Consider the following 25,189-nt stretch of genomic DNA (forward strand, 5'->3'; position numbering starts at 1 on the left):
TAAGTTTAGATGTGCGACAACAGAGGCTATAAATTCATAACATCCATTTCTATAGAAAGCAAAGCTTTTAGCCAACCATGAATTGAAAAGTCATAAAATATTAAAAATCTAGGTTCAATGACCCATTAAATACGTTAGATGCAACTTCAAAAGAGATCTATAAATAGCCTTATATCCCTTGCACAGATAACATACAAAGTGGTCAAAACTTCCATCTCTTATTCAGTTATACTTGGTTTTATCAGATAAAGAGCATGAAATATCATATGTCAGCATGAAACATCATCTGTCAGCAATTAACTGTAAATCAAAAAACTGTGCTCTTCTAACACAACACTAGTTTTTATGCAGTTTCTGTCACCCTTTAATGCAACTGTGAAATTCTGCTAGTTATGCCATGTAGCACTTAGCTTTTCTAACCTGGAAAAAACCAGTTTCTGACACTCCTGCCTGGCAAGCACATGTGCTGGGTAAAAAGCCAACCAAGGCAACCTGAACTAGTGAACCAGTGTGCTGCCACACCCATCAACAAGGCTGGTCAATGGATTAGACAAAGGATATGTGGGAAGGGAATAACTGCTAAAGGGAAACATTTCTCAGGAACAATATGAAGTCAGTTAATTAATATTTCTCCCACCTTTATTTCATTCAAGGATAATTCTGTCTATTTAGACAGACAGAAACATTCAAAGACACTACCACTCTTAAGAGTCCTAAAAGCATCTTGCTATATATGCAACATGTTAAAATTTGTCTAGTAAGCAAACACTGACTATACTGCTACAAAACTACAAATCATTTACGGGGTGGAGTGTAAAATAGTGACATGCTGCACAAGGCAATTTCCATCACATTCAGGAGTGGAGTGGGGAAGGCATGTGGTGACAGCACCTACATGGTTGGTGGCTATGGTAACTTCTGGGGCAGAAAACACCACAAGGAGTTTGGCAGGGACTTCCCAGAGTCAGGGAAACCCAAGAGAGAGCAGACAGATCCAGCAGGACCTGGCAGCTCTGGTGAGGGAGGCTGACATGGGGAGGGTGATGCCAGAGCACCTGAGAGAGATTTGAAGAGCTCTAGGGAGCACAAGAGACCATGAGCACAGTGAAAAGGGTGGGCAAACAGAGCAGGCAGGATGTGGCAGGGCAGTTTGTACAGCATTCCCTGTAGGCAGATGTGTAGGAGAGTGCAGCCACCTTCCTGGCTGCTGAGTCTCAGTGGAGACCTTTTCACTCCCTACAACTGCCAGAAAGGAGTTTGAAGCCATGTGGGGATTGACCTCTTCTCCCAGGCAGCCCAGGAGAGGACAAGAGGAAATGTCCACACATTGCACCAGGAGGGAGGTTCAGGCTGGACATCAAGAATAATTTCTTCACTGAAAAGGTGGTCAGCCGTTGGCACAGGCTGGCCAGGAGGTGTTTGAGTCACCAGCCCTGGAAGTGTTCAAGAAATGACTGGACATGGCACTTAGTGCTACGGTTTAGTAGTCATGGTGGCGTTCAGTCAAAGCTTGGACTTGATGAGCTTGGAGGTCTTTTCCAAGTTTAACAAATCTATGATTTGAAAAGCATAAAAGAAAAGAATCTCCACAAAGTATCCTGTTAGTTTCAGTGGAATACAGTGTAGTCAAGGAACAATTGTTCCCATGACTAATGAACTTATTTCTTTTTGGAGTTGATAGTTGTGATAGCCACTCTATTTTGTGAATAATTGTGTCAAGACTTTTCAATAATACTCAATAATTATAAATCTGGACTTCTTGAGTATTAAAATGAAATCACTTTAAAATGGCTTAATCCCTCAAAAATACTATACTGATCACCAAACTGAAAAATCCATGCAAGAGATCAACAGAAAGGTGTGAAAAAACAGGACACAGCAAAACAAACAAGCAATCAATGAAGTCTTTTGATCTCAACAGATTAAAAAGTCACCTCATACTAAAATACCTACTGCAGTGAGAAAATACAGGAGAAAAACAAAACTGAACAAAGAGAAGCACTTATGATTGGCAAAGACACAATTAAGGTCTGATGAAAAGCTACCTGTCGTTCCAATCAACTGTCATATCCAAACATTTTCCCACCTCTTGGAAGCCTTGAACATAAGCTTTACATAATATCCCTTGCAGAATTCTGCGTTGCAGACAGTAAATGTTAAAAAAGCACCCAATCAAAGAACCAGCTGGTCAGGAAGTGGTGCTAGCACCCTGCTACTCCTCAGTAAGAGAAGCACAAGCAGCAGAGACCAAAATATTATGTAGGGTATGCTCTTGTTCAAAACACTCACCCTGGGCACCTGCCCCTCTGCCACTGAAGATTCAGACCCACTTTTTATGAAGTTCTCAGCACATCTTGTCCAAGGTGACACAGCAACACAGGCAAAGTGTCACTGCCAGGAGCTGGTTATTGGATCAGGACATACAGACCATTCCTCTGAGCTGCTGGGCAGTCTGCATCTGCCTGATGGCTGAGCTCAATTTTACAACCAGATCTTGCACATCTTGTCCTGCAGAAGCACTACATACTGTTAAAAGCTGACTAATTTTATCTGGAAAGTGCACCAAAACTTTGTCATCTCAAGAAAATTTTAAGACACAATTCCGCACTTGAAAATATAGAAAAGAAAAAGGTTCCATATAAAGACTTTTCTGACTCTAAAACTGTTCTCATTTATTTTATAACAGAGAAATTGTGCAATATAAATGTTACCATGGTAACAACTCACTTTATTGAACAAGAGAGAAAATAATTATCCCAAACCTGCATATCATGCAAGCACATGCAGTAGATTTAGTGCTGCCCTTTTTTCCCCTCGCTATTTTTCTTCTGGCAAAGAGAAACAGATTTTGAATTTATACCTTATAGCAAGCCAGGCATCATTTGGCCTGTCCCTCCCAATTCTTTGTATATTTTACACCTCTTGAGTACATGATGTGAAGGACCCACTTACTTAGGAAAAGAAAAAGGGATTAATGAATCAGAAATGCTCTTCCCCCTCCTGAGTGAAGTACAGAAGACTCCTATGTAAATGCTTCACGCATTTAAAAAAAATGAAGCCCTAAGGCAAGCACAGCACATGCTTAGTATTCACTCAGTATACTTTAACAGGAACCCTTAGTTTATAGAAAACCAAAACTTATTCATCTCCAAACATAACTTAAAGCTGATTTTACTGTTCTGTCTAAATATTTCTTGTGATATTGTATTTGTAAACATATATTTATATTTTATATACAAGGAGTAGCAATATTTTCCAAAGAACTGCATGGATTTAGCCATACAAATCCAATTAATCTCAATAGAACTTGTATGGCTAAATCCCCGTGCTCAGCTTTGACATTTTAGAAGCAGTGGGGGAGGTTTTTCAAGGAGTGAATATGTATTATACAAAACTTAGTTTCCTCAGAAATAAAATACCATATAGATACTTAGAAATATCAACAAACATTTATGTGATTCTGTTAAGACAATCACATTCTTAGAAAAGCAGGCAAGGATTTCCACAAAACTGTTATTTTACAAAAAATAACAGTATTATCCTGCAGCCTATGAGATAAAACTAATCACATGTACATATTAGTAGGATAAATTATTCTTATTTTACCTCCAGTTTTGATCTTTTTACTTCATTTGCAGTGCATCTGCCTCTCTCATATGAAATGTTAGAGAATGAATTTAATCTAGTGTTCACAGTTGGAGGATGCGTTTGGGATGCATAAAATTCATGTTTTTAAAAGATCACTTTAAAGAAGTGACTTAGAAGTGCTGTTTAGACAGACCATCTTGTCACCACCTTCCTCACTTTTTTTTGGTTTATTTACAGTTCTAAACAACTTAGAGAGCTTAACTGTAGAAACAAAACCACACTCAACCAATTTCAGCAATGAAGAGTGCAGCTAATTTTGGCTATCTCTTAGAAGATATTTTCAGGTACTAGAAAGAATTTATATGTATACCCATTAATGCACACACTCAATACATGCTGTGCAAAATCTTAAGTCACTAAGCTGTCTGTCTTCTTCATGGAACTGGGACTCTCCAAATCACCCAAATATAACTTGGCAAAGAATTCTTTCTGAAACATAGGCTTCAATGGTATGTCCTTCATAAATACACACAGACCTATTCTACTGAGTATATTTAATACCTCCCTATGAAGCTCTAACATAAAAACATAGTTAAAAACATATAAATATAATTCCAGTAGTTGAACTGGTAAAACTACAATTCCATATAAAGAAGGCTACTCTTAGATGTCTTCTCCTTTCCCCTAAAGCCCTCAACAATAAATACCAAGATTTCAGTTCCTAAACCCAATACTACTAGAGATGTATGTTTCCCATACAGCAGCTGAACAGTTAAATCCCAAGAGTCTTACAACTGCAGAAGTGATATAAATAATGTCTCCTTTTACAATCATTTAGATTTTGAATTTGCCAGTAGTTTTTGTATGGGACCATTTTTTTTCCAGTTCAAGTAAAAATTATACAGATGCAGGGGAGAAATTTTTGTTTGTTTTTGTTAAAGAAGAAAAAGCGACCATTTTGGAATTAGATGGACATATAAAGTATTAAGCAAGCCACTAAATGACTAGGATAAATTCAGCCAATGTAAGCCATCATGCTGCTGTTTATTCTTCCTGTATATGAACTGGTTAACTAGTTGCTCACAGGAACTCTTAGCCCACATGCTAGTTGAAAAGTTTTAATAAAAGCTTGTTGTATTTCAAATTAATAATGATAATTGCAGTACTGTATCCTGAAATCACACTTTTTACCCTGAAATGCATGATAAAGTTACTACTTCATGAAAAACTAAAGCCTTTAAAAACAGAAACATTGCTAAATGCTTCTGCTAAATGTTGCTAAAGCAATGTTTTTCTGTAACGGTGTGTTCTGAAAGCCTCATGGACTGGACTTGAAACAAGTTCATAAAAGCAATAGCATGTTACAAAAAATATACATTATCAATTGAGACAGTATCTGACACAAGAGCCTCTCTGGACAGAAGCCCTCCTCAGAGCCTTCCTTGAATCTTGTTTTATTAAAAAGCTGTGTATTTCAGTGTACGAAAGTTCAGTATTGTAAAAATGTTTAGCTTAATTAAACATATGTGATAAAATCTTTAATCTTTAATACACTAAAATATGACTTTTTTTTGTGAGAAAGACTTTTATTCATAAGCCTTTCCCAATGCCAAAATCTCAAACACCCTCTGTTCATGTCCCTTACAACCTCAGCTTTTCCATGTCCCTCACAACTCAGAATCACAGCATGGTTGAAGTGGCAGGGATGTCTGGAGGCCATCTGATCCAATCTCCTGCTCAAGCAGGGCCATCTCGACCAGGCTGCCCAGAATCATGTCCAGACAGCTTTTGAGCATCTCTGAGGATGGAGATTTCACCACCATTCTGGGCAATCTGTGCCAGCACTCTAGTCACCCTCCCAGTAAGAAAGCATTTCCTGATGTTCCTCCTGTGTTTCAGTTTGTGCCTATTGCCTTGGAGTAGAGCAGCAGCTCCTGGCTGTGGCTCATTATATTCCCTTATCCTCTACAAGCCTCCTGCTCCTCCTACTTCCCCACTTCTCAGCCTGAGATGCTCCACACCCCATGCCTTGGTCTTGGTTACATCCTAAGGATCATCACATTCAAACTTACTGAGCACTTGGGTGGGGCAGCTTTAACAGAGCTGTCCTCGACTACTACGGCTGCATCTCCCTGCTCCAGACAAAACAATGTTTGCATGTGGAGAAATGTGTACCTCAGAAACCAAACACCGACATGTTTATCCTTATGACAAGTTGGTTTCTTGGTGGGATATTTTTTTTTGTTTGTCTTGTTTCTTGGAAAGTAACCCAAAGCCTTTTCTAAAAGAAATTTAAAAAATCCAGAAAATTGAAACAGTCATGAGATTCCCATGCAGCCTCCTTTGACCAAACCATCTTGGTGGTCTTTAATCAGTAGCTCTTTGAAAAAATCATGGATGAAATACAGTCAGTAGCCATAAATATGTTCACCTCCTTCACAAATAAACTGTTGAACATTAATTCAGAAACATAATTTTCATTCAGTTGACTAACAGAATGATATCTTACTGTAAGAATTTTCAGAGGTTATTTTTCATCATCATTATCTAGGCTTGGGGTTCAACTTCCAGTTTCTAAATGCTTATTTTCTTCCAAATGACAAGACTCTTGAAATCCTGCCTGAGTCCAAGCCATAAAAAAAACTTTGTCCCCCTGCTTTTAGGCTGGCTCATCACCAGCCAGAGCCTGGGTTACAGTTCCCAGTGGCAGAATGCAGCCTATTCAAAACAGCATGATTAATTTAGCTAAAAAGAAAACCACAAGCAGAGAGAAATGGATTAAATAACAACAAAACCCTACATACATATGGTCTTATCTGAGACTTGCCTTGTTAACATTCCCCTTTTTTCAGCCAGCGGGTGAAGCACTTGCTGGTACTGCCCAAGTGCAACTGCTGCCTCTGACACTATAACCTGAATCCTTCCCCCTCTCCAACACAACCCAAGGCTGAATTCAGGTATTGTTCCTCCTGTTACAAAGCAACTGAAAGAAAGCCACTGCCAGGTTCTCAGAAAGCTGAGGAAAAGCTTAACTGCATTTAACCCTTTGAGCTCCCTGGAACCAGCCACACAACATCCTCTGGTGCTAGGGACCCACACAGAACCCACAGCTCCTGTGTTCTTTGTGGCCATTAAAAGCTGCACTTGAGAATGCCACAGATGACAAGGGGAAAAAAAACGGAAATGGTGCTACAACAGCAAAGAGTTTCATTTTTTCAGTGTGATCAGGTGTTATACTCTCCTGTAAAGACCTAATGGGGGAAGTAGAAATGTAAAAATTATATTATCAAATATTTATTTTCTATTTTTCCTGAAGCAAGTAAGTGCATTAAACTTTACAAATATGTTCCCTGGGTTCTCTGTAAGTGTTGAATCCAATAAGGTAATGAACTGATGAGAAGGCTGCTGTGCCCAAATACACTATCAATCCATTTATACGACAATTGTCCACAATAAATGCATACTGCTATGTTTCTTGTGCTCTGAATGGGAAGTAAAGGTATCAGTATATATGTAATCTTTATGGATGTCCAATGTACCACAGCTGCAACTTGATATTTAGAGCCAACAAAGAAAAAACTAGAACAATGCAAGAAAAAGATCCCAAATGCTGATGAAAGTGACTGGCAGATATTATTTAACCAAGGAAGAAAAAGACTGATGACTTACACTGGGTCCATTAAATATCTGACATAACCAAAGATTCCAATGACTCATATGTAAGTATCACTAAAATCAGCTATTCAGTAAAGAAGCAGTCCAGGTATCAAGATTTATCACAGCTGCTTTTTTAGCCAAAGTATTTAATCTGACACCCTTAATTCAACAAAGAATTGAAGAATTTCAGAAAAATATTGCCTTTTTCAATACAAATGGATACTCAAAGGTTTGCTTGCCTTCCACATTTTAAGACTACGTTTTATATATATTTATATATATATACATACATATATATAATTTATTAAGTGTTGTCACTTGATATTACATCCTCTTTCCTTGAACTTCTACTGTATTTTATTACAAAATAACTGAGACAATACCTGCACATCTTTTCAAGTTGGAAAAAGTCATTTTACAAATGTCCCCATTTATAAGTAGTGAGCAACCTGAAGATGCCTGTCCTGTGTAAGTGACTGCAACTACAAAGTACCCTCAGATTAAGGATGTGTCTTGCATGTGTGCACATGGTCATGTGTCTGGAGAGGAGGGCAAGTTCCAGTACTTATCCAGAACAGCCTTCATTTGTTCTAACATCATGACAAAACAAATAATCATAAAACAAGCAAATAACAAAACCCCCAACATCAACAACAAAAAGCCCTCCAAAAATTAAAAAAACAGGCAAACTTTCATGCCCATTTCAAATTCCTGCCTGTTCCTTTTAGAACATATTAGGATTTAACATCAAAACGAACAGCTTTTCTCTTACTACCTCACCTAATCCAGTTAAAAGTATTATAAAGATGACAGTGATTGACAGTTACATGATGACACACTTGTCACACATCACATCTGCCAACACTTACTTTTTTCCTCATTCATGCAGGTTGTTGTTTTTTTTTTTTTCCCAAAAGAATATGGTATTTATTAGGTCAACTTTTCCTAATTCAATATGCATGAAAAATTATTTAACTAGCTTTTTAACATTTAGTTGTAAAATAAGAGTTAATAATTTTTAAACAAATTCAATTGCTCTTTGTCAGTACTTTTATTCATATGAAAATGACCTTAAGCAAACCTATAATCTGATGCAATAGATAGTCTATATGGATTGCACTTTTATAGGTAACACAGATAAGAGTATTGTTCTGCTCATGAGGCAGAGGGAGTTAAATCATGAAATATTCAGTTTTAATTAAGATTATTGTATCAAAGGCAAGGCTTAATGCAGAACTGAAGTAAGGATCAAAGTTAATGCCTATTCTAAAGCAAATTTGCATAAATTATGTTTCAGTAGTATACCATGAGTCTTATTTTGTTAATTTATACCATGTGAGACCATCGAAATTAAAGACTGAAAATATCTATTAAGTCATCTTCACTCTCCTCCCACCAATGCAAAATTTTTTCTCTTCTTTTAAGTTTATATCTGAGCGCTTTTTCTACTGTCATTTGCAATAGCTCAAGCAGTGGGGCATTGCACTAAAACTTCAGGGGAAAACTATCATTCGCTTTACCATCTCCAAAATGAGGGTTTTTATAGTATTCAAAGCTAAAAAAGCTCATCTTATTTCATTACTCCTACTTAGACCTTTTTTGAACTCTTCTAAATGAATCCTTTCTTGGCACTTGAAGACTATAAATACCTTCAGACATTTTCATCATCCCCTGGTAGTTATTTAGCCAAATTAGTGTAGGGATCATCTCTCTTCATCTGAACATCACCAAGCACACAGATAGCTATAAGTAATAATTACATGTGTTCATTTCCTTTAATCTTTCTTCACAAGTCATTCCCTTCTAGCCTTTAATTTTTGCCAGTCTTCATGCCTACATCTTCTTTTAAGTGTTGCTGCTTTGCAATTATTTTCCTTTCTCTGAACAGCTTTATTCCAGGTCATATCCGCTTATGCATGCCACCTTGCATTTACCACTTTATATTGACTTTTCACTCATATGTGTAGATTATTCTGTTTGTTTTTTTTTTTTGTTTGTTTAATAAAACATCAGACTCAAATCTCTTCTCTGTTCATGACAAACTATCACAGAAAAAAATGAAATTATGTCCACTGAGATCACCTGCACCAGCATTTCTGCTATTAAAACACAATATAAGTGCCTAATGAATTGTATACATTACTCATTTTTATGTTTGCATCTTCTTCCAGGTTTTAGGTGCCATCTATTTTGGGCAATCAGTCTGAAATACCATTGGGTTTTGGAGTACAGGTAATTAACCTTTTTTCTTAGCATTTTTCTTTTTTAGTATCTGCATAAATACTTTCAGTTGCAAGAAAATTACATGAGGACTTCAAGCATTACTTCTTATCCCCTGACACATTGATGACTCCCTATCCTGTTTGCTATCTTTCTTCTCATCACCCCAACACACTGAGCTATCCCCTGTGTCCCAGCACAATGTAAAGTTACAAAAGCTTCACCTGAGCCAGATGGAGACCACAAATTGCACTGGAGTCTGGTTCACTCTAGGCAATTCCAGATGCTGAGTAGAATTAAAATTTGGGCTATTTTTGATATGGGAGAGGAGAAGAAAATATTGGTTTGAATGTTTATCTAATCATGGATAAAAGTAGATTTCTTTACTGCTATGGTGATTCTGCCCTGTCAAATCTCCACCTGTACCTTTTCATTTTTTCCAGTCATCAAGAGATGGTCTGGCTCTGTGCACAACTGCATGGAAAGCATGTTAAATCAACTGGTCAAATAGCATTCCACAGGCTAGTCCCACAAAATGTCTACTACAAGGTTAAAAGCAGCGAGGTCTCAGTGATTTGTCTAGGAGGGAAGGAAAAAGGCAGGCTAAGGACATGATGACCAGCAGACCAGCCTACTGTGCAACAGCTCCAGCCACCATGTGGTCCCTGTTAGCCATCCTTACCCCTTCACTACTTCTTCTGGAAGCCCATCACATTTTATGACAGAGATTGTCAATCTAAACAGAAAGCTTCTCTATGTCAAAAGCTCATTTGTAAGAGCTAAGTACTAGGGTGAACAGCAACTCTCTGTCACTATTAACTAAGAGGCAGCCAGCTCAAAACAAAAAGGTAGATTTTTCAGGCTATAATTAAAAAGCAATACAGAGATTTTGTGCCATTGATGCCTCTGCTATACCTGTTCAGTGAATCAGAACAGATTACTTCAGACTCCCAGTCTTCTAGACTGTCAGTCTAGCATCTTTCACAAGCACTGCAGTCACACAAATTATTAAAAAGTTTTTCTCTACACCATCAGTGTCATACATCCATTAGAGGCCATTCCACACTAGAAGATATCTGTTGTAAAAAGTCTTCCTAGGCCATATGCTAGCAATAAATAAAAAAGGCTGGAAAAGATCATTTTATAACAACAATCTTCAGTTTTCTTCTCATGTCTGTGTGGTAATCTCTTGAGTCAATCTGTTTACTGTCTGTATCTACTACACCAGGGTTGGTTTTTTTTGTATATAATTCATTATTTTCTGTTCTGATGTTGTCTTTCATACTTCTTGCACAGATATCTAGAACATGGAACACCCACTAGTTCATTTTATGTAGGTCACAGATGGTCAACAACACATCCAGAACTCTTCAATTATTAAAATAGACAACCCTAGTTCTTCATATTTAGATATGCCTTACAAAAACTATCCCAGCTACCACACCTCCTATGTTTTTTCAAACTGACTACTAACAAGTCTGAATTCAAAACTTTTCAGAAGACATAGATATATTGCCTGTATATTCTATTTCTCATAGTGGAATGTTTTACAATGTTCACAATTGGATGATGAAGCTCCCACAGTTTGTTTGTATTCTATTTCAGGAAGCACTTATGGAAGGTGAGCATGCAGAAAAAAAAATATGTAAAAACATGCACATAGAAAGATGTCTCTCACTTCTATGAGAAGTGCTATGGAGTCTAGAATCAGGTCCTGTTAGAAAGGGCAACATACATAAATTTAATCACATTCATAAATAACCACTAATCAGAAAACTAAAAAGACTTTGAAAGTACATAATTTTTGAAACTGATATTTTTGTCTGTTTATCTGGGGTTTGGTTTTGAGTTTTTGTTCATGTTTGTTTTCTTTGTTTAAACACCTTTCCCTACAAGGGTAACAGCAGGGTATTGAGTGTTCATCTGAATGAAGTTAAAGTTGCACCATCACATGTTAGAGAAATACACCTACAGAGCAGCATTTGCTCATCTGAACTAGATCTGTCTTCAAATATTTCAATTTTAGTTTCAGTTACTGTGCCCAAAAATCCACATTGAATCTCAGTAATATTTTTAAATTTTACCTCTGAAACACTTCCTGAAATTTAAAAAACTTATGAGTCTTTCATTTTTTTTGGTAAATCTTCTATGACTTGCACTTGCAGAGGTTACACCTAACCTCCTCTTATTTCATACCTCATAAAACAAAGGTAGAAGATCCCTTCTTGACATTCAGCATTCTCACATTGAAAAGCATCACTTTCAGAGCACTTTCCACAGGACACTGAGCTAGTCTATAGTTGCTGTAACTGAAATACAGTTCAAAGCTGTAGGGTTCAGACTGCAAGTTCAAGGATGTAAAATGACAGGACATCATCACAGAATTCTGCAAAATAAGTTTCTATCAGTAAGAGAGATGTTTCAGCTCCTTGTCCTTAGGAATAAGTCAAAAGCAGTCCAGCAAAAAAAGGATGAGAAGGCCAACACCAGCTTGCCAGCCATGCAATGCAACCCTGAGCAGGCTCCTCCCAAGTACTCACTTCAGAGTGACAGCCCAACCTAACTTGCAGGAAGAATGAGTGGGAAGGAGTACAAATCATTCACTGTCCCCAGTCTGCAAACATTTTGACAAGGAATATGGCATCCAAGCAGGGTTATTTGATTGTGACTTTTCCATTTATTTTGTAAGAAACCCAGAATAATTACTGAGAAAACACTTCTTAGTCCTTCAGGATAGAATAGATTTACACCGATATAATGTAAATGTTTGCATCTGAGGCTGTCTTGATTCCATTTCTAGAGGATGTAGGAGTCAGTGCATCAGGACACGGTTCATTGAAACCTAGTACAGATTTTAAAACTTTTCATTAACAGATGCTCATGTCTGCATCAGGGTGCATGTCTGTTTCTTTCCATTAACTAGAAAAGCACACTGGCTACCTCATATGTACTTTTACTGTTCAGACACATACATAGGTAGACCCAATCTCACCTAAAACAGTCACATCATTTCTAGTATCATCCATCCTCCTCCACCTAATGTGAGATATTAAATCATACAGCGGTAAGGATGGAAACTTTCTGCAGTGCCTATGCAACTTTAGATATAAAGCACCATTTTCAGCCATAATAACCATCATTGTCATCATCATCATTATAGCAGCTTTTCCAAGTCTAAGCTACTGGAGGATTTGTCTTATCTTGTTTTGTCATTCTCCATATTTTAAATGAACAATATTTGCAACATTTACTAAGAATATAAACTTTCCATAAATGAGATTTACTTCCACCGTGCTATCAATTTTCCACATTGCTCCCCCCAAATATTCTTCAGTTTTCATTTCCATAGATGGAGAAGAGAGATTATGTAAATTCCTAACTATTCCTCATCTACCAAGAAGCATTCTTTTGTGAATAAGCTTCATATTCTGAAATCCTCTCTTTCAATGCAGCTGCTTCTTTTGTCCAAGATACTGTGGCAAGCCCCACTATCTGCTATCAAATGAACACAGCCAGCAGCAAAGGGTCTTTAGGGGAGGAGGGGCGTCAAGCACAAAGTCAGTAGCTAGAACTGACTGCAGCTGGCAGGGCAGAAACACTACAAGTATTCACCAAAGTGATCCAACATATTCCTTAATGTACCATTTTGCTACCTTATGCTCTAACATTGTTCATGGGCACAGTCTCAGTACTTTTCAACCTCATTAGGAAATGGAAGCTACAGACAGAAAGGTACAGATACAATGCTACAAATTTATTTCACATGCAACACAGCAAAATTATTTGTATTGAAGTGACAGGTGAGGTATAAATACCTAAGGAGAACAAACTGTAGGTAGGGAGATGTGAAAGTGCATTAGGCAGGGACATGGGACCATATAACAACCAGTCCAAGGAGCACATCAATAAAAAGAATGCAACATTATAGCCAACCCTTCAACCAGTGATTCTGAACCATCTTTCTTGCCACTACTGAAACTGCAATTGCATTTATTACTGTATGTGCAGTGAAGTAAAAGATATTAAATAAGCAAAGGATTGTCAAATGAAGATCTTGACAAGATATCTTGACAAGTTGTCCCTACAACTCACTGAAGTGAACACCAAGGAGCTAGTAAAGATGTTTTGGCTGAAAGACAATGACAGCAAAAAGTACAGCAGGTAAACTTGGCCTTTAGCAGCCTTTCAGCTGGAATTAGACTTCAGTTCTAGTTACCAGGGATGTGAAGAAACAGGGCACCCAATGTAGCTATTTAATCTCAAGAGTTAGTTCTAGTTTTGAAATTAGATTTCAATTAACCAGATTCTACACAAATGCTCAATAAGGAGATGGTTCTTTGTCCCAAACAGGTCATTCTTCAAATGGTGAGAGAAAACAGCCAAATTACCTCTAAGAAAGATAGAATTTATAAAGAATATTAATGATGTCACCTGGGGGCTTGAAAGGTACTCTTTAGTATTTATTCATATCTTTCTAGGCATATCAGCTTAAAACAAGAGATTTGAGAGAGAACTAATGAATTCTATCCTCATGCTCTAATTTGCTTTATCTCAGTATTGTGTCCTATCTTATTTCCATGAATAGCTGGTGATTCTGAAATAGACTTTCTGCATACACTAAATGGTTAAAGCAAAGTGATTAAAATACTTATAATATACAGGCTGTTTTTAGATATATATGTTATCAAGAGAGGTTGTGCAGTACTTGCTTAATTAATCTTTGCTGTCTTAACACATGAACCAGATGTACTATTATGTTCTTTGTTCTTCCCTAAAGAGGGGATGAGCTGATTATTTATCTCCAAACAATAGGAGTTCATGTACCACAGTGAAGAATTTTTTTTAATTGGGGAGGCAATCACTAACAAGCTTCAGCTGCAACTGCTTGATGTAAACACAGCACAAATTTGTTCCTGGAGTATTAAACGATGTTCCTACCAGTAAGTACATGAAACCAATTTCTAAGTAAGTGTGTAAAGAAAGAGATGGAAAGGAAAGAGTTTGGAAGGAGGAAAACTGTTTTGTCTTTCATGTATTCATATTTACTTCTTTGATACACTAACACATTTTCATAGATAAGTTAAGATTTGAAGCTTCAAATACTGTTTACAAATAATGTGCTGAGAGAACAGAAGTTAAAGAAACTGTTGGTTGATACAACACATTGCCTATATTATATAGCAGGCAATCTAAGACATGGGAAAGGCACAAGGGAATGTATAATATTATGTTCACAGCACCACAAGAATATCTTGTGAAAGTTATTAACAGACTATATACTGACTACAAATTTAAAGTAAATCAAAAAAGTACAAATTTATTGTAAATCAATTTCTCAAAGCCTTAAACTCAGCTACTTCCTGGGCAGCAAATTCTTGGGGACATGCTACACAAATCAAAAAAACTAAGATCAAAAAGCAAGGAAGTTTAGAAATTAGTAAACTGTTCTAGATAAGATATTTAGGAATTCACTTTATCTTCCTGATAAACTTCATTTCATCTGAAGTCCTAACTCCCCCTTCCCTCTCAATAGTCTTGTCATGAAACTAGTTTGCAGTAATTCACAATGATTTGTCTTCTTTAAGAAGACAACGTTTTTAAGACATAGAATAAGTGCCAAGCTGGAACCTATTACTATAAGCTCTTCACAGAAATAAGGTAAGTTTTCTACTTTAAATTATACAGAATAGAATAAAATTTGATTAAGAAAGCCTCCTAAGAAATCATAAAGCTGTATTATCAATATACCTCCAAAAATGAAAATACGATCAAATTAGGTCAAACAACATAATATAGGTAAAACACTACTAGTTTTTCTAAAATACCTTTTCTGCATCAATTAAAATTAGACGGAATCAAGCATATCAGCCTCTTCACAATTTTAATTAGAAAGTACTACTTGAAGTAAGAATACTTTTTTTTTCACAGCTACGCTCAGAGTTGAAAAAAAATAGAGTCAGCTATTTGGTTAAAAGTAATGTTTTCTCCTTTCTTTTTGCTTAACAGCAGGCTCTCTCAAGCTGCCATAGTCAGTGCTAAAGTGCTAACTATGTCACCATGCTGTGCATCACATTAAGTTCCCATTTCAGCTCATGAATTTCTGCCAGATTAGTCCAGTAACTAGTAACAGAAAATGAGAAAATGGGAGTTATTTATTACCTCTTATCACCATCTTCCCAAACCTACAGAAAATCAACAGAGTGCTGAGATCAATACAATTCAGTACAATGAGATCAATAGATTACTACACTTTCTAATCAATAGGCAGATCCAGGAAAACAAAGTGTCAGATGCATAATATACTTATAAAAGGATACAGGATGAAAACCAGTTAGGTTCAAATACAACAGTAAGAATATAAAATTGTCTAAAAAAACCCCCACAGCTACAAACTGACAATTGCTAAAAAAAGATGTTCTAACAATACAAAAATAATCTTTTAGGTATGGGCAACCATGAAGACACAGGATCAAAGGTTGTACGACAAACCCACTTGGACAATAAACATGTAGGGATATACAGATTATATATGAATGCTGTGTGACACATGTGATGTTACAGAAGACTAACAGATATTCTGTGCTGGCAAGATGTGTCTTAGTTATCTTTACTACACACCGAAAGAGGAGGGGAAGTTTATTTAGACCAGTAATGAGAATGAGATAAGCCCAGAGTCTATGGTTTATATATGCTCATTCCTGTCACTGGGAAGCTCTAAAGATCTTCTGACTGACCAGATGGAGAGGTATACCATAATTCTAAATAGTTACCATTAAAAAAAAACAAAACAAAACAAAACAAAACCATCAAAATTAAAAAATAAGCTTTTAAGACCTTTCTCCATATAGTTCAATTTTTTTGTAAAAATAAATGCTTCCCCCTGAATGGAAGTACAGAAGGATCATTCCAGAGATGACACCTCCTGTGGTCAGAATGGATTAAGCTGTGCAATTTTATGTACCTTCCTCTGAAGCCAGAGAACAGTGAAATGCAGTCATTTTCAGTTTAATCAATAGGATGAAGCAGAGGCTGATGACATCCTCTCTTGTAATTTTAGAACTCAAGAAGTGATAAAAATAGGGAAATACATGAGAATATATTTGCTTATATTCCAGAAACAAAATTTGAGAAAAATCAACACAATCAACTCCAAGAGAATACACAATACACAATCAATTGCAAGAGAAACATAACTTTTACAATCATCTCCCTTCTGAATATTCACTACTTAAATTCCACCTTTCATGTATAAAGTAATTATTTAAACATTTCAATATTTTTGTACACAATTGTTCAAGTCTCCCAAATCGTAGTACCACCTAATGGATGTATAAAGCAAAGGCACCCTCCAAAATCAGATGCATGATATGCTTCAATTTTATCTTGAATCAGTTTGCAATATTATCTATGAGATAAAAAGGATTTTTTTTAAACATTCAACCAGACAACAAGAAATCTCACTGCAATATAAACTTTGGTCATGAAGATGTAAATGCTAAGTTCATTTGAGAACAGGATAGAAATGTATTCTTCCAAAGTCACCCCCCACACTGAGGTAGCTAATGTCTGCTATGAACTTCTGAATAATTTCAGGTAAATTTTTTTGCAATAACTCTATCCATTTATCCAAAAATAGAACAAGCACAATACTTGTGGAATTTCAGAGTAATAGGAAAGCAAAGGAAAGTGGTTTAACAGAATCATTACGAAATTTCATTTTTCCAGCATCTTGCTTATTTTAAAAAATTAAAAATTAATCTACTTACTGACATATAACATCTTGTACTGACAGTACAAGAATATGCTCTGTATTTCTTGCATACTGTAAAATAAAAATGGCTCCACTTATCTTTGTTCTTCTTCATAATAAGACCTCTTAGGGAACAGTGGAGAACAACATACATTTTAAACCAGACCTTTTTCTGTAGAAATTCACCCACCTGCTCACTTTTTAAATGCAGAGTATTCTACTAGGCTTAAATAATATTCTTAAAACCAGATGCAAAATGTTCCTATGAGCAGTCCCTGCAACAGCAAGGAAAGCTGGAACACAATACAGCTGATCTAGCAGAAATGAGTAATTTTTATTCTGTCAAGAGTCGTCAAATGTAGAATGAAAAACTTCTTATTTTTAAACATTAATACAATCTGAGCTTGTAGAAGCGATTAAGAGTACGTTCCATTTGAAAAAAAAAACTGTTAAGTTGACACTATTCATACAACTGAATCACAGAACCATAGAATCACAGAATCAAATTCCTCTTTATCAAATTGCTACATCAAGGGAACCTAACATAATGCAGTAACAGCGTTAGAACTATAATCAGGATGTGGACATTTGGTGTCCAGAAAGGCTGTGACATATACAGGCCATAATACAAATCAAGTAAGTAGATAACAAAATCAGGCATCTTGCCAATCTTGCAATTGGAATTTTACCATAACTGTCAATTTACAAATAAAGGGCAGTTTTAACATTATCATCTGAAAAAGAAAGTCATAAAGCATGCTTCCAACACAACAGAGACAAAGAAATTTTGCACGTAAATTGCCGCATACTGTTCCAGTTTACATAAAGAATATTAGATATTCCCTATTTTATTCATGTAAGGCAGACAAGAAAGCAAAAAAAAAAGATAACAAATCTCTCCAAATTCTTACATTCCAAGAAAGGGCACTTTATTCCTCTCTTGATTACAGAAAATTACATTCCTCTGGCTCCCTCCAGCTGGAATTATGTTATGTACATCAGTGGTTTGTGTGTTTCTTATAGAAACTGGCATAGAAATGGGTTTCTCATACTGGCACTTAACACACTACTCAATTTATTGAGTATGCACACTACTGCATTTATTTTAACTTCAGATGAAAAGTTCTTACTCTTTGGACAACAATTTGCAATGCTATTTATCTTGACAACAGATTGAAAAATTTTAGGTTTGTTAACCTTCGTTCCAAATTCTTACACTTTTATAACTAAATTAGTTGTATGAATTTGTGATACTCCTAAGAAAATTCCAGTGGTTTTCGTAAATCCAGCATCAAAGAGATAAGAAATGTCTAATAAATGAAATACAAACTGTGTGTAAGATACCTGATGTGTCTCCATACACTCATAAACCCCCTTCCTAGAAATCTCTGATTGCAAATGCACTATAGTCAGAAGTAAATTCTAATTATACAACTATCTGAAAATGTTTGCCAAATATAAAGAGTAACATTAAAACCAAACCTGGGATGACCTAATTTTAGTGCATTAGAGTTGAAATGTAAACAAAACTGAAGTTACTGATCAGTTACCTATTTGGTAATTTTCAGCTATTATATACTCTGAGAAGTTATCCTAGATGTTTTTCCAAATATTCAGGGATGTACTACCAGAAATAAAATACGCAAAAGTATGCAAGATAAAGGACTTTGTTCCATTTTACCTTAGATAACACCATGGCTCAAAACTACAAGTAGATCTAATCAATCCTCTTTATGAAAAGCTATTTCACAAGAAAGCAAAAGCAAGATAAAATGTCTAGAAAATGAAAAATGGCCAGGAGAACTGAATTGACTTGAAGAAGCAATTACTGAATGATTTTGGTAGTGGAAAAAACATTGGTTAATTTTGGCTTGTAAACCATAACAACAATATCTACTTCCTCACTGATCATGATATGAACAGCCCTTATCCTCTTCAATGTAAAATGACCTCATTTAAATTAAATTGGTGCTGATAATTCTTGCCCAATGCCTTGTGCATAAATTCATTTGTGTCCTATACTAAGGCACATTTTTATGAAGAGCATTATGTTGTATTTCTGTCTATTTTCTGTGGGAAGCCTAAAATGAAATACTACTCTAATACAAACCAGGATTGAATAGACTCTCAGACCCTTTGCAGAATGCACTTCAGGAAGCTGTACAAAGTTTCTTTGTATCCCTCCTTTCTGCTGTAATTGCCCTTGGACACAATGAATATTTCCTACTCTGCACAGTGGATCCATATGGAGACACAAATAATACTCCTGGTTGTTCCTGCTGTACCAAGAACTCTAAGACTTCTCTGCCGCTGTAGGATGCAGACTGCACACCCCAGAGTCACACGGTTTTCAGCATTGTGTGACAGTGCACTCTCATCTTTTCACCAATTTCTCCATATTTTACCTTTTAAAACACTTCAGTCACATAATCAGCCATATATCCAAAGCCATACTCAGCCACAGACCATCAACTGTGCAAGTTCTGTCCCAGCACAGAATGTAATGCCCATTGGTGACTGCAATATCATCTTCAATCCGTTCAATTATTACACAAAATTGTATCTGAAGAAAAACATTTTAAGAACTTGTCCTCTCAAATGCCTCCAGAAATCAATGTTTTCTAACCTCCGTCTTCTTGGTTTAAAAAAATAAGCAAATAAACAAATTCAGTAACCTGCTAAACTAATACACAATGTTCTAAAATGCCAGTATTGTGACAAATTAGTAAGAAAACCAGTAAATTTTCTGGAGAAAAATGAACACTGGGAACATCTCAAATGAATACAAACAACTCATGTACATACTGAGATGAAGATGCTATAATTAAAACCTCCAAACCTTCCATTAACTTTGTTTCAAAAAATCCTCACTGGATGTGTGAAAAGTTTGATTAAAAAGAGCACAAACCCAAGAGAAATTTCAACTTTTAAAGGTGCAACTAAAAAACTGTCATTTGCAGAAGTGGACATTTGCTTCCCCCAACCCTCTGTGCTGTTCTCTTGTACTAGTTACTGAGGAAGACCAAAAATGAATGGGCCCAATTCTACCTCCTGTAACCTAATTACAACAGAAGCTGTTTAGTTTTGTATTGGTTGCAAACATCACACTTGTAAAACAAACATGCTAACTCTTGGTTTGAAAAAAGGTATGAAACCATTTCAAAGAGTATGATATTTAAAGGCAGAAGATTAAGATTCGAATTTCAAGATGAAAATTTATTTAGAAAAACTAAACATTTTCAATGAAACCTACCATTAGGAGGAAAAAAGAAATTTTGCTGCTCATTAGCATAGAAGTTTCACTTCTGAAAAGCAAATAACCAAAATTTTCATGTGAATAGAAACCATACAGAAAAACAAGAAGCAATAAGAAATACCACGAAATCAGCAAGTGACAGATCTTAAAGCAGCTGCTAGTCCTTCTTGAATCTTGACTGTGATTGTTGACCAACTTTAAAGCTAAGGCATGCTATTTTCTGATAGTACATGGGGAGAATTAATATGCATTTGGTTCATGAACAGCCTTTGAGTTTACAAATTAAAGAGCACATAAAATTAATCATGAGTCAGTTAAGAAGCCAAATATTTGACATAAACATTTTAAACTTCTGTATAATTTTATTATTATTTCCATGTTGATTACACAAACATAAAATTTAAGATTGTGTTATCTAACAGTAAAATGTATCAATACTGATAAAGATAAGCCAGGTCCTAAATATTTACTTTGAAAAATATATTTAAAGAATAACCAATGAAAAAAATAACTGAAATGCAAATTGTTTTATACTATTCAAGAAAGGAAAGCAATTAAATATTATGCCTAGTTTAACCTACTTTCCAAACCTATTGTAAATTCTGTTGCATTTTTTATTATTCTGCAGTGGACACTTCAATATTTTAATTAAAATTTAATATAAAAAATGCTTTATAACTAAAAATACTCTTAAATAATTTATACAATTTAATTTTTGTATAAACATATTTAATTTCAAGTTTTGTCCTAACCCAATTAATATTATATACAATTTTTTATATCTGTATAGCTTAATCTCTAGATATTCAGAAAATAAAGAATTACAACTATTCTTTGATAACACTGCCACCTAGTGCAAACTCTAAATCAGAACAAAGTGTTTCACTGAACTTGTTAATTCTGTAATTTAGCCTAAGGTGGAACTATAATATGTGCAAATTGTGGCTTCAGTACTACTTAACTGTACACTGGAATACTGACATTTGTTCTCTTACCTGGAATGCCTATTAAATATGCAGCTACACTAGTTTTGAAAATACACTGTAAAATACTGTTCTATAATACATTCACATCTAGTTTATACCAAAATGCTTTTGATAGCAAAAAATAAGAGAATACAAAGTTAACATCCTAAGAAATAAACACGTATGTTCCTAGAAATTTATGTGAATGCAGACAATAAATTGAAATATTACTTGGTTAAATTTGATAGCTAACGAGGAAAGGTAGAAAATATTTTGGTAAGTAAATTACAATTGGAAAGAAGGAAGAAATTGAGAATTTCTAAGGTGGAAATGATATCCAAGAATCAAACTGATAGTAGAAAATCATTTTTACTTATACAAAATTTGTCAATACACAGTAGACAAACCCAGAGCTCTTAAGAAAACACTGGATTTACTTAATTCCACTCACTTCTATAGCTATGCTGCCATCTAGTGAAAAGGGACATTCACCCTTCCCTGCAAGACTCACATTTTGTCCAAATGGAAAACAGTAAATATATGCACCACAGCAAACATTGCTCACCTGTAAGTACCTTATTCCCTCTGCTCTTCTTCACCACTACATTTTTGTAGCAATGTGTGCTACAAAGTGACTAATTTTGGCCATGGGACAGTGACCATTTAAACACCTAACCTGAAATGCAAACAGGCTTACAGACTTCAGCGAGAAACCAGGGAACTGATCAGTACAGACCACAGTCCAGGATCAGGGAAAAGTTATCTATTAGCAGATTTCAGACCATTAGACAGATAAAGTACTGGATTCACAGCTAGTAATACAGATAAATATTACTCTGAACCGTTGATTTAACTCACCTGTTGTAGTTGTTTTTCCATTTAATTTAATTAGAATTCTGACTTACAAAAAGCATTTAAAACTTGGTGAATTCCAGACACTAAAAAAAAAATAAAAAAGTAAGTACACACTCACCTGGGAAAATATATTTGCAGTTGGAGCAACTCTGTTGTCCACAATACTATATAATATTGCTAACAATCTGTCCAGGGGAAATGGCTTTGGCCCAAGTAGGTGATTGCTGGTCTGCAACAGAAACAACACTTTTTAATCCACTTCTTAATTCCCTGGAGTACTACACGATGTTATTCTTTTGGCCTCTAGGGTGGCACTATGATTCACAGTAGTCTTTCATACAGCCTACTTACACGTTATGGAAAACACTGAATACGTGTTTATTGATCACGATATAGAAAGAAAGATGTATTTAACATGGCAAGTGTTCAAACTGCACAATAAACAGGAGCATTTCTGAGCTGTAACAGAGGATCTTATGCCAAATTTCCTGTCAGCAGATTTATACATTTACTTGTGTTGTCTAATGACCTTGCCGAATATTAAGGAATAAAGAGGAAAGGCTATGTTTTATGGCATTCAAAGAATCACAGAATGGCTTGTGTTGGTAGGAAGATTAAAGATTTCTTCCAAAGAAGGAGGACAAAACCGGACAGAGTATTCCAGAGGCAAGGCAAAGAGTACTGAGTAACATTCACAGTGCACATGCTTCCCACAGGTTCAGCTGGTTAAAACGAAGAGTTCAGATGGCTGAGCCCAAGGTCAGCTTCCTTGGCTGGTAAGACCTGCTGTATAATGAGCTACCAGCCCAGCTACAGGCAACTGTGCTATCAGAACACAGCAGATTTGCCCAGCCTCACATCTACAGAGCTCTTCTGCATCGTGCACACCTCACACCTCAGCTGACACTGATGGCCATTTTAGGCATTATGGATTATTGCATGTAGTAACATTGCATTCACTTGAATTCAAAGAAATACAAAGTCCTGACTGTTCAATGCTAAGCATTTTCAAAATAAGCAATTCTGCAAAAAGGAGATGTACAGTTTATAAGGCAGAACTGGGCAGTATTCCAACTCAGGCAGTATAGTTAGGACTACAGAGATTTATGACACACACTTCCAAAAGTTCTTGCAAGGAAAATACTTTTTTTATTTTAAGTTTGCATTTAATTCTCTCTACTTTGACATCCAGTTGCCTTTTTTGTAGAGTACATTGATTTATTCTTACTAGCAGAGCAGCCAAGATTAAATAGGACTTTCAAGGGAAAGTTTGTTTCAAAATGCTTCTGGGAAAGAACATCTCAAATATACCACCAGCACCTCTGTGGCATTAGCCATCATTTCTGCAGCAAAATCAAATGTTCTTTCCAATACATGTTTTAACTTTTCAAATCCAGGAGGTGTCCCCAAAGCTACCTCTAGGCTAACAAAGCAAGCAGTGCGAAAAATCATGAAAACACATAGCCAAAAATAGATTCACCAGGAAGATCTCTCACTTGTCACTGGAAAAGCATCGTTCCAGGCCAATCATGCAAAGAAACCACACAAATTCCGCTTTTATCAGCAACAGGGTAATTAATAGAATTGTAAGTCAGTTTCTTCCCCTCATTCACAAGATTCATTTTTTCTAGTTAAAAAAAGCCACAGCTTCTGGACTGACACAATTATGAATTGCAAAATAGATTTTTAGACTTGCTATACCTAAACTTTTAAGGAAGGATTTATTCCATCTAATGTCAGCTTCCTGCCAAGCAGGTACAGACAGAGAGTTTCCTCAGTTCCAAATATAGCCAGTAGAAATCTAATCAATACAATTTGTGGTGCAATTCATCTGCCTGAACACAGAACGTGCTTTAGTAAGAGCCAAATCACACCCTACATTCCAATGACTGCATCGACTGACTCTGCATGGGCTATAAACTGTTTTAGATGCAGGCACCCACTAGAGTTAGGTGAATCTGATCCGTAATCAGTCTTTAGACTGATCAGCCCAGACAAGCTTTTCTGGGCAAAGGTATATTGACATAAACTGTCCCACCAACTGAAGCAAATGAGTCTATTTATAACACTACATCTGCAATTATTTATCTCTTTATTTCAATTTCCCTCATTATAGAAACCTTTGTATAAAAATTCTTTAAACGATATGAAATTATTTTTGAGAGAAATGCTGATACTTGGCAACTCCACTCATGACGTCCTTTAACTGGCTTTATTAAACACTCTTTGCTGATCACAAAAATACGGCTATAGGAGAAAATTTTATGTTACAGTTTTAATAAAATGTCTGTATCTCACAGAAATTTGTAGCGTACAAAACAAGTGCACCAAAAATTGTTGATTCTGCAGCTCTGATGTTTCTACAGTAATCAATAACACAGAATGTAATACAAACCCACAAATACAGTGGAAAGAAAATACTTGCTGCCAAGCTCAGCTTAGAAGGATAAAATACATACCTTCTCATGCTTCTTCATGAAGTTGGTCTTTCTAATTTTCCCATGATGCTGCAAACAACAGACAAGAGCAAAGGTAACATTATTAAAACAGTTAATAAAGAATGTATATACAACAAATGTAGCACATTACTCTACTTCTTTACTACACTTCCAGTATTTGCCTTTGATGTCCCTACCAATCATTCTTACTACAAGCCCTAAAATTACACTTGCCTAGCTTCTTGCTTCATCTTGTCCCAAGTGGTGCAAAGCCAAATCACAACATGCTAATATTTCCTGGTGAAATGCAGTTGGTTTTTTTTTAATTCACTCAGGAACTGAGGTAGTAAAAATTGGTTTGTAATATGACTTTGTGCTACCATCCTCCTCATATCCTCAATCATCTAATAAAAAAGACAGATGATGACTATCATAATTTTTAAATGTATCCATGTATAAA

General features: G+C 35.8%; 1 protein-coding gene across 2 annotated transcripts in view; it reads right to left on the bottom strand.

Annotated features, from left to right (window-relative positions):
• The window catches only part of ORC5 (origin recognition complex subunit 5), a 60,480-nt gene that overhangs the window by 13,824 nt on the left and 21,467 nt on the right, over nucleotides 1–25,189 (bottom strand). For both annotated transcript variants that reach the window (XM_038154554.1, XM_038154555.1), the window contains 2 exons: nucleotides 24,751–24,798; nucleotides 22,410–22,520 (listed from right to left, as the gene is read on the bottom strand). In XM_038154554.1, the coding sequence (XP_038010482.1) occupies nucleotides 22,410–22,520; nucleotides 24,751–24,798 (159 nt within the window). The remainder of the gene's footprint in view (nucleotides 1–22,409; nucleotides 22,521–24,750; nucleotides 24,799–25,189) is intronic.

Source organism: Motacilla alba, chromosome 1A, assembly GCF_015832195.1.
Source record: "Motacilla alba alba isolate MOTALB_02 chromosome 1A, Motacilla_alba_V1.0_pri, whole genome shotgun sequence".
NCBI classification, from domain to species: Eukaryota; Metazoa; Chordata; class Aves; order Passeriformes; family Motacillidae; genus Motacilla; species Motacilla alba.